We start from the raw sequence: 9,461 nt of genomic DNA on the forward strand, positions 1-9,461 counted from the left end.
AGTAGAAAAAGACCAGACGGCCATGGCCTCTTGTGGAGATGCCTCTAACTGTGGGTGTGCAGGGCACACAGCAGGCTCTGGTGACTGTGGCTGATATTTAAGCCTGGCCAGTGTACTCCTGAGAGCAGGTGTAGGCGCAGGGACTGCCAGGACACCCAAGGAACTGGTAGGTTTGCAGGAGCCCAAAACAAAAACTGGCATGACATTATGTCCTGGTGATCAGTTAAATGTAATTTTAAAATGGCTGCTCAAATAAGCGTTTAAAGATGGCTGTGGTGTAATAGCCACTGGTACTACTAATAGGATATTAAAAAGTTTACAACACAAGCAATAAAAGCCAAGAAAGAACGCTAGCAGCGACTTTCAGTAGGTGTGTCCCTCGCACTGTGCCGTAGCAGGGCTTAACACGCATTACCGGAAGCTTGGAGGTCCTTTCCCCCGCAGACTCCAACATGGTGAGCAGTTTCCCCTCAGTGTTCCTCTCTGAAATAATCCCTAAACATCACTTTTATGTTTTATACTACGAAACCTTTATGTGTCCTACTTTAATTTCTAGCGTCTTATTAAACGGGGGAAGTTTAAATTGTAGCTGAAAGCGTTGATTCTTGCTCTTAATTGATATTTTAAGACGACCTGATCCTTCTGTGCGGGTTTGTCAGCCGCGGCTTGCTAGTTCGGTAGCGGCTATCGCTGTTAGCCCGCTTAAAAAGGAAACAGAAGAGTATTACTGCCAGGAAGCAGAGCTGTGCAGTATTTTTATGCATTTATTTTAAATGTAGATACAATTTAAATCCTAAAATATGCCACAAATGTTTCCGGTGTGTGTCCCGGCTGGGCCGAAGTCTGTGCTAGCATGGGTTCAGTTAGCGCCGCATGCTAACATGGCCCACACTCGCCGGCCTTCCCAACGTGGTTTGGGTTCTGCTATAAACTCGCTGTATTTGTTCGTGCCTCAGGAGAATCAAGGCCGGTTGTATTTCATTTTGCTAACCGGCTTTGTCGCCTATTCCGCAGGCCAGAGGACCGAAGAAGCACCTGAAGCGCGTTGCAGCGCCGAAGCACTGGATGCTGGACAAGCTCACCGGAGTGTTTGTAAGTAATGAAGACCCGTGGATGTTCACTTCTGTATCTCAGTGTGAAACCGTGGATTTTGTTTATTAACGCAGTGGTTAACACTGTCAGATGAAAGCTAGTGTAACATCACAGGCAGTTTGATTGGAGCAGGGTGAATATGCCTGTTTAAAAAAACATTGAAGTGTACGCCTTTAATCCTGCATGTGTTTTAGTCCGTTATTATTTGAGATGGTCACGCATCACAGCAACACTTAAAAGACAGCTTATACGTTTTTAATTAATAAGATGTTAATTATTGTGAAACAGACTGTAATGCTAACATGCTCCATCTACGGTTAGCCACAGCAAGTCACCTGTCCTATCCCTAGCGTCCTTTTCTGTCACATCAGCCGCCTTCTTGCTTTTCTTTCACTCTTGCAGCAGACTGAATACCGTAGCTTGAAATTATTTAAATCGTGGCAGCTTCTTGTCTGGTAGAAAAGAACAAATAGACTGTGATGCCATGCCATGTAGCTCAAGTAATGGTGTTACATGAGATCGACAAACTAGGGCTAATATTTCATTATAACACACAGATTATGCTTATGATTCACTCCCAGTTGTATACACTCAGGACGCTCTGAAGGATGGAGAAAGTGTAGCACTTGCTTAAAGTGGAAATGTGGGTCTGTGACTGCAGTAAAAAATTTCATCTGCTGGTACTGGGTGAGAAATGATGGCGGCATAGAGACTGTATCGCTTTTGTCATTTTAAATCTGTTTTTGTAGACGATGATGTTTGTTCTGCTGGAATTGGTGTTTACATATTTTGAATCATGTAAGATGGTCTTTTAACATTGCCAGGTTACCCAGTGTGTTTGTGATTGATATGTGTGTATTTATGTGAGAGTGCTGTGAATGATCAAATAATAGTAATTGGATATGCCCTCTATGCAGGTGTTATGTGCTTGGGTGACAAAAGTCTACAGAACTATCATATTTTTACTTTATTATACCAAAAATGTTTTTGGTCATATTGCGTTTTACTGAGCTGAAACAACAAAGGGATTTCCTAGCTGCTTAAAAGCTGAGCTGTCTTCAGTGAGTCTTTCATGCTGGACTTGACCTCTTGCTCTACGATGTTGGACTGTAGCTGGTACTCCTGCTTCTGCACTGCAGCCTGTGGTATGCTTGGCGTAGTGGCACAAGAACAATGCTGTGTCCTGGTGACCTTCAGCTCGTACTGGAGCTCCTGTGCAGATCGAGGAGCAGTATTGCGGTCCAACACTGTGGAGTCTTAGAAGGAAGGAGAGTGAACTGGGCAGCCAGGGTCAAAAACACGAGTGCATGAACTTTGAATACAAGTGCATAAAGCGGACATGTGAATCTGCTACAAAGTTGATTGTATTTGTGGGGAATACTTGACTAATGATCATGAAGTGGAGCGCGCACAGAAATCATGAAAAAGCTTCTTGTTTACAGACCATAACACCTGCTTCCTTCGCCTCCTCAGGCTCCTCGTCCTTCCACCGGTCCCCACAAGCTGAGGGAGTGCCTGCCCCTCATCATCTTCCTGAGGAACCGCCTCAAGTACGCCCTGACTGGGGACGAGGTGAAGAAGATCTGCATGCAGAGGTTCATCAAGATCGACGGCAAGGTCCGCACTGATGTCACCTACCCTGCTGGATTCATGGGTGAGTTTTAGAGACTTCTCCACAGCTCAGATCAGCTGAAGGGTTCAAAATGTTCCAACTTCATTAAATTATGAAAATGAGCTCCATCACCAATCATCTCATTTTTCTGGTTGTGTGTGTGTGTGTGTGTGTGTGTGTGAAGCCAGAAAAAAATGTTAGTGCACCGCTTATTAAATATAAAATGACAACCAAATATTCGGCTCCAGAAATTAAATTAGATCCTGGAGGAAATTAAAAGCAGCAGCTTTGTAATTTTACTGGCTAAGTTAAGACTGTATTTGTATGGAGAGAAAAAAATTATAAAACTAAAAATTCTCCAAAGCAGAGGGTTATTTTAGACCAAACACACTCCTGAGTTTGTGCTACACAGGTGGGAATACCACAAATCAAAGTAATGACGTCAAATTTGTCTGCCAATAAAACATCAAATGCTGCCTATAGTGAGATGACTACCTGTTCAAGAGCTGAAATCTCCAGTTACACTTACTGCTCGTTCAGAAAAGCCTGAATATTAAAAATTTGTTTAAAGTTCCCCACTTTGAATTTATTCTTAAATCACATGAGATCCCAGTTTGTAAACTGTGTGTGATGTTACATTGGCTCTCCTGCTGACCAGGGCTGTTTTGTAATTGGTTTAGTTTTAGATTAGCTTCAGTGTTAGCTTCCCCAATAGTTTTTTCTTTTAGGATTCAAAGTTTCAGTCTTAAAGTTTAAGTAGTTCTTTTTTTAGTTTTTTCACATCTAGTTTTAGTTGACTGTGATAGCTTTGCTGCTGACAGATTCTCAGAATGAGTGGCTCTGTAAATAGTCTTTGGATGTTTAGGGCAGAAGGAGCAGTGATGAATTTGTTGGTTTGATCAGCAATGAGCTGAAATTACACAACCAATTCCTCTAAGAAGTTCTGAGCTCCAAGAAGACTTGTAACGTTAAGTGTGTGCCTGAGCCTCCAGTGTAAATGCTTACAGGACTGTGTTGATATCAGTCTGTGGGAACAACGAGCAGCATGTACTCACAGCTGTAGCTTTATCAGAGATGTGGAGAGACTGGGAAAAGCAAGTTTCCAAAATAACCTGAGTTACTGCTTCAGTAACTATTCCAGGGAAGTAAATCTCCGAACGCCGGCTTTGTCTCTTTGCTTGTCAGTGACGGCAGCCAAGCCAGTAATTCAGAGCAGGCGTTTGGACAGCGGTGACAGTCGCGCTGCCATCAGTTCTCTCTCCACCTCAACACCAGCCAACAGCCTCACGTGGAGGTGTGGCTTTTTAATTTCCAAATCCAAGGGAAGCCTCCACTGCAGGATGTTCATGGCCTATTTATATACTGTACATGCACGCTAAACACTCGGTCACTGCAGCTGTAATATTGATGACTGTGGTGTTTTGTGTCATTGGATATGTACTCGGTACCTTATAGGTCAGTTTGAATGAGCTTGTTTTTAGGTGTTGATGTTGGGTTACCTTTTTGACTTCTGTGTCATTTAAAGCAAAAATGTTCATTAAAACCTGTTGCATATTCTTCTGAGGATGTCCCCATCACCGAACAGCACTCTGAAGACCAGTTTTAGCTTTGATCTGAGTGGACCTTAGTCTTTCTTAGTCTTAGGGCGACTGGGCTCAAGAGTTGGGAGTTTGCCTTGTAAACAGAAGGCTTCCAGTTCGAGCCCCGGCTTGGGGCTCGAAGGTCGTTGTTACAAGGTCGTTGTGTCCTTGGGCAAGACACTTCACCCGTTGCCTATTGGTGCCCGGTGGCGCCAGTGTCCGGCAGCCTCGCCTCTGTCAGTGAGCCCCAGGGTGGCTGTGGTTACAATGTAGCTTGCCATCACCAGTGTGTGAATGGGTGGATGACTGGATGCGTAAAGCGCTTTGGGGTCCTTAGGGACTAGTAAAGCGCTATACAAATACAGGCCATTTACCATTTCCACACTGAGCAGTCATCACCTTTGCCTTTTCACATCTTACTCTCACAGCATTTCTTTATTGGCGCTCTCTGCTCTGGGCTTGTTTTTGGCTGGCTGGCAAACGCTTTGTGTACATTACTGCCCCCTTCTGGTAGTGGAAGTCCATTACAGGGGCCAGATTTATAAAGAAAATAAAAAATTTTAAAAAGTCAAGTGTGCCCTAAAATAGATGCCGGATTTTAAATACCTGAAGAAGTTGATCCTGGCATTCATTCTGTGTTTAATTGCCAACTTTGGCATCAGAGGCCTTAATTTGGTGCTAAATACCATCCAAACATCAGCTCTTAAATGTTTGAAGGTAGAGTCTAAGTTTTCTGCTTTTTAACAAAGTTTGATGATGAGCTGTTGGTTGGAAACACCACAGGATTCATTTAACTGACGCCTGCTCTGTTTGTGTACTCAGATGTGATCAGCATCGAGAAGACCGGCGAGCACTTCCGTCTGATCTACGACGTGAAGGGACGCTTCACCGTCCACCGCATCACCGCCGAGGAGGCCAAGGTGAGAGCTTTAATTCATCCTCAACCCTCAAAGTACAGGCAGGTCATTTGTTACTATAGTGCTCTTTTTATCTGCACTTTTGTGTTTGTCATACCCACACTGTTTAATTTTTGAGTTTCTTTTGTCAGTTATGTTTTTTTTCTCTCTTTTTGTACCAACAAATAAACGCATAGTTACCTCACTCAGTTACTGTAAGGTTAAAAAAAAATCACAAGTCTGTTTATGCCAGAGTTGGTGTTCATGAGCTGGATTCAAACTGGTGGCGCTATCACCAAATTCTCAGTGTTTCAGTCAGTCGTGCATGATGAGGTTTGGGGATTTAGTTTTTACAGGAAATGTCACATGTTTGTCCGCATTTCCTAAAACACCTCCTCTTCCTCTTACAGTACAAGCTGTGCAAGGTGAAGAAGATCCTCATCGGCACCAAGGGTATCCCTCACCTGGTGACCCACGACGCCCGCACCATCCGTTACCCCGACCCACTCATCAAGGTCAACGACACAGTCCGCATCGACCTGGAGAGCAGCAAGATCACAGACTTCATCAAGTTTGATACTGGTACGTTCAGCTTTCTGCACAACCTGCAGGCTTGTTTCCTGTTAATGAAGAACATCTCTGACCGCTGATCTTCCTCCACTTCCAGGTAACCTGTGCATGGTGACCGGTGGTGCTAACTTGGGGCGTATCGGTGTGATCACCAACAGGGAGCGTCACCCTGGCTCCTTCGACGTGGTGCACGTCAAGGACAGCACAGGCAACAGCTTTGCTACCAGGCTCTCCAACATCTTTGTCATTGGCAAGGTGAGAAATACGCCACCGCTGTCTGCAGCACACAGCATCCAGACCAGGAGGATGTAAAATTTTAGGTCCAGTGAGAAGAAATGTCCTCAAAGTGCTACTATTATGCAGAGTATTTTGAAGTATCCTAACGGTGTATCAGTCAGTATCATAGTCAACAGCTGACTGTCAAGTAAAAGCACAGCAGTGTTTAATTTTACAATGACCAGGAGGGTTCTCTAATAATTAAATCTTTTCCCCTTTCAAGTAAAACAAGGTTTTCATTCATAGATTTAAAAGTAGAGCTTTCAGAAAGGTGTAGTTTGAGGGTTTTTTTTTTACTAACTACATGTAAACAAACTGACTTTTCCCTCTTTTCTGTTTCCCTAACTTGCTACTTCTGACTCTCACCTTCTTGCTGAGTCGATTAACTCATAAAGACATTTGTGCAGATTAAAATAGAAGTAGTCCATCAGAATCTATTAATAAGTCTTTAAAGATGGTCTTCTGGGTGACCGTTGATGTTTTCTATCATTTGTTACTCTGGACAGGAGAATTAAAGCTGAGTTTATATCATGAATCGGGTGATTTTTTTTTTTTGGAGCAATGATGACGATTTGTGGTTTTGATTAGTGATGAAAATAAACTACCAATTCCTCTAAGAAGTTCTGAGCTCCATCACCAAACACTGGAAACTTCAGCTTAAGTGAACTGAGCGTGGGAACATGACTGTGCAGCAACAAACAGCAGTGATGGTTTAATATTGGACTCATTAACGCCGAGCACTGTGCGCTGCGTTTGATTACGTCCTCCGGGAGGAAACAAAATGCAGACAGGGTGCATAACTCGGGTTCCTGCATGTCGTTAAAGTCTTTGTCTGAAATCAAAATCAAGGACAGGAAAATGTTGGAAAAGTCATAAATTTGTGTGCTTTATACCAGGAAACGCACTACTGAAAGCCATCATGTTTAATAGCTGGGCCATTGAAGCAAACTGGATCTGGCAGCAACCAGAGTCCACAAGAGGGAGTGAAGTGCCACGAAGCAAACACACACACTGCGTTTGTGTTCCTGCTGATTTTGGCTCACAGCGAGGAGCCGAGCGGTGTGAAAAGCTTTATGAACTCCTCTCTGTCCCACTGAATCGCACATTAATGATTACGAGGACCTGGCCCTGCGGTGGGAGCGTGGTTAATAAAACGCTTCTCTCTGCTGCCTGACATTTATTTGGCGGCCGGTGTGATCGGATCTGTCGCCGGCACGGTCGTCTCTTTGCTGCGTGACATTTATGTGGCGGCCTCGGAGCTGCTCTTTTCTTCACCTCAGTGACAGCTCCTTGTAGAAGTGTTGGCGTGCAGACACAATTGAGGATCTTTGTTTACTGTTACAGACTGTGTTTCTCACACTGAGCACTTAAAAAGATGTTTGTTCTAAATAAATCTGTGGAACTGTGGCCATCTTGAATATGTCTGTATTCACTTTTTGAGTTGAAATTTATTTGTCCGGCTTTATATTTTTCCTGTTCAGATGCATTTTATCTTCTGACCTGCACTAACTGCTCTAATCTCCTGTCTGATCGCAGGGCAACAAGCCGTGGGTGTCCCTGCCCAGAGGAAAGGGAATCCGTCTGACCATCGCCGAGGAGAGAGACAAGAGGCTGGCCGCCAAACAGAGCAGCAGCTAAACTGGCCCAAAAGCAGCCTGATCCCTGGTTTTCAAATAAACTGTTATTTACAAAACAATCAGATTGGTCTTGTGTTTTATTACATTCGAAATGTGCTGTTTAATACTTTGTCCTAAAAGTACCTCGAAGCGTCTCAGGCGGTTAAAAAATGACTCCTTAAATGGTGCTTTTGAGTGAAAATGGTCAAACCAGAAAAAGTCAGCAGTTAGATTCAAGTCAAACTTTATTTATATGGCACATTTTGAAGAACCTCCAAAGTGCAAGTTATGCAAAAACAACAGTATATACAACAGTCACTAAAATCACCAATAAATATGCACTGAAAACAATCAGATAAGTAAATAAGGCTATGACAGCATAATAAAAACCAGGGTGTTTCAAATTTTACTTGAACAATTGAATACTGTGACATTTTGTTTGTTAAACCTGCAGGATCCTGAAGAAGGAAGCAGGTTTAATATGAGTTTAATCCTAAATTTGTGGGTTTTCTGGCCACAGTGTGTAAATCTAACGGGTAGTTTAAACTGTTTAAACACTACCATTTGTTACTGACTCACTATGAAAGCTCTTGGCTGAAATATTAACCACAGGGGAGGGGGCGTGATGATTACAACAATTAACTGGCATGAAAGAGCAAAGATGTGGGATCAGAATGTTTCAAAATGACAACAATTAGAACTGTAAGAAAACATTGAGCATATTAGATTAATCGTGTTAAGATTGCTGCACCACATGGCGATTGGCTGGGCGGGGGGCAAATTATTGTTTGCAGAATTACATTAGATACACGTTTAACATTCACCTGATGGAAATGTTGATCCATTGCGTACGCTCAATAGACACTTGGCTAATAATATTACCTCTCAAACAGCTTGTTAATGCGCATGAGTGGGAGGAAAAAGGCGAGTTTTAAGTGACTGATGATGACAGATGGGTTGATCTCAGTGAGCCGCAGTCTTCTGTTAAAGTCAGGTCGCAATAAAATGAGCTGACAGGAAGGCAACAGTTGTTCCAGCCAAGGTTTGCAGAAGAGCATCTTTTAACCTAAGACCTGAACTCTTTCACGGCATGCATTTTAAATTTCTCTTTGATATTCAGGCATATTGAGACTTGATGAATGTAAAAACAAAGAATTACCAGATTTTTTTATTTATTTTTTTAACCTGATTTTTGTTTCTAAGAAAAATGAGAGCCACATATGAGGATATTCGTTTAAAATTTCGATAGAACAGTAGAAGTATAATGTCCTCGTAAGTGGATATCAGGCCCTTGTAGAGCAAAATTGAGTATTTTGGTCTAAATAACCCAAAATGTGACGTCCACATATGTGGACGCCAGGTCCTAGGAGGTTAATGCACGCAGCATGTTGAACGTTGAAGCAGATGGGCTACAACATCAGAAGACCACATTGAGTGCCACACCTGCAATTTTGCTGAGCCAGTTGATGCAGGCTCACCAAAAATGGACAACAGAGGATTGGAAAAATGCTGTAAAAATTCAGATGTTAGAGTCAGAATTTGGTGTAAATGAGATTAAAGCATGGATCCATCCTGACTTCCATCAACAGTTCAGCTTGCTGGTGGTTTAATAGTGTGAGGGATATTTTCTTGTCACACTTTGGGGTCCTTCATACCAACTGAGCATTATTCAAACCCGACAGCCTGCCTGAGTATTGCTGCTGACGATGTCCGTCCTTTTCTGGCCGCAGTGTACCCAGCAGCCTTGGGCTTGCAACAACACCTCACAGCAAAAAGATCCTGGGTTTGAATCCAGGCTGTCTAGAGTTTGCATGTTATC

The 9,461-nt window shown here is 42.9% G+C and overlaps 1 protein-coding gene and 2 non-coding genes across 3 annotated transcripts; all 3 read left to right on the forward strand.

The window, feature by feature from the left end:
- Positions 1 to 379: 379 nt before the first annotated feature.
- On the forward strand, positions 380 to 7,722 carry rps4x (ribosomal protein S4 X-linked). Its single transcript, XM_005951225.3, has 7 exons — positions 380 to 455; positions 1,015 to 1,092; positions 2,566 to 2,746; positions 5,107 to 5,204; positions 5,591 to 5,762; positions 5,848 to 6,005; positions 7,563 to 7,722. The coding sequence occupies exons 1-7, from the start codon at positions 453 to 455 to the stop codon at positions 7,662 to 7,664; spliced, it is 792 nt and encodes a 263-aa protein (XP_005951287.1). The 5' UTR covers positions 380 to 452; the 3' UTR covers positions 7,665 to 7,722.
- On the forward strand, positions 3,580 to 3,655 carry LOC121812860. Its single transcript, XR_006053376.1, has one exon. It is a non-coding gene; the product is annotated as a small nucleolar RNA SNORD61 (small nucleolar RNA).
- On the forward strand, positions 6,585 to 6,657 carry LOC121812861. The gene has a single exon (XR_006053377.1). It is a non-coding gene; the product is annotated as a small nucleolar RNA SNORD61 (small nucleolar RNA).
- Positions 7,723 to 9,461: the final 1,739 nt, after the last annotated feature.

This window comes from Haplochromis burtoni, unplaced genomic scaffold (assembly GCF_018398535.1).
Source record: "Haplochromis burtoni strain Fernald_Lab_line unplaced genomic scaffold, NCSU_Asbu1 Contig_898, whole genome shotgun sequence".
Classification (NCBI taxonomy): domain Eukaryota; kingdom Metazoa; phylum Chordata; class Actinopteri; order Cichliformes; family Cichlidae; genus Haplochromis; species Haplochromis burtoni.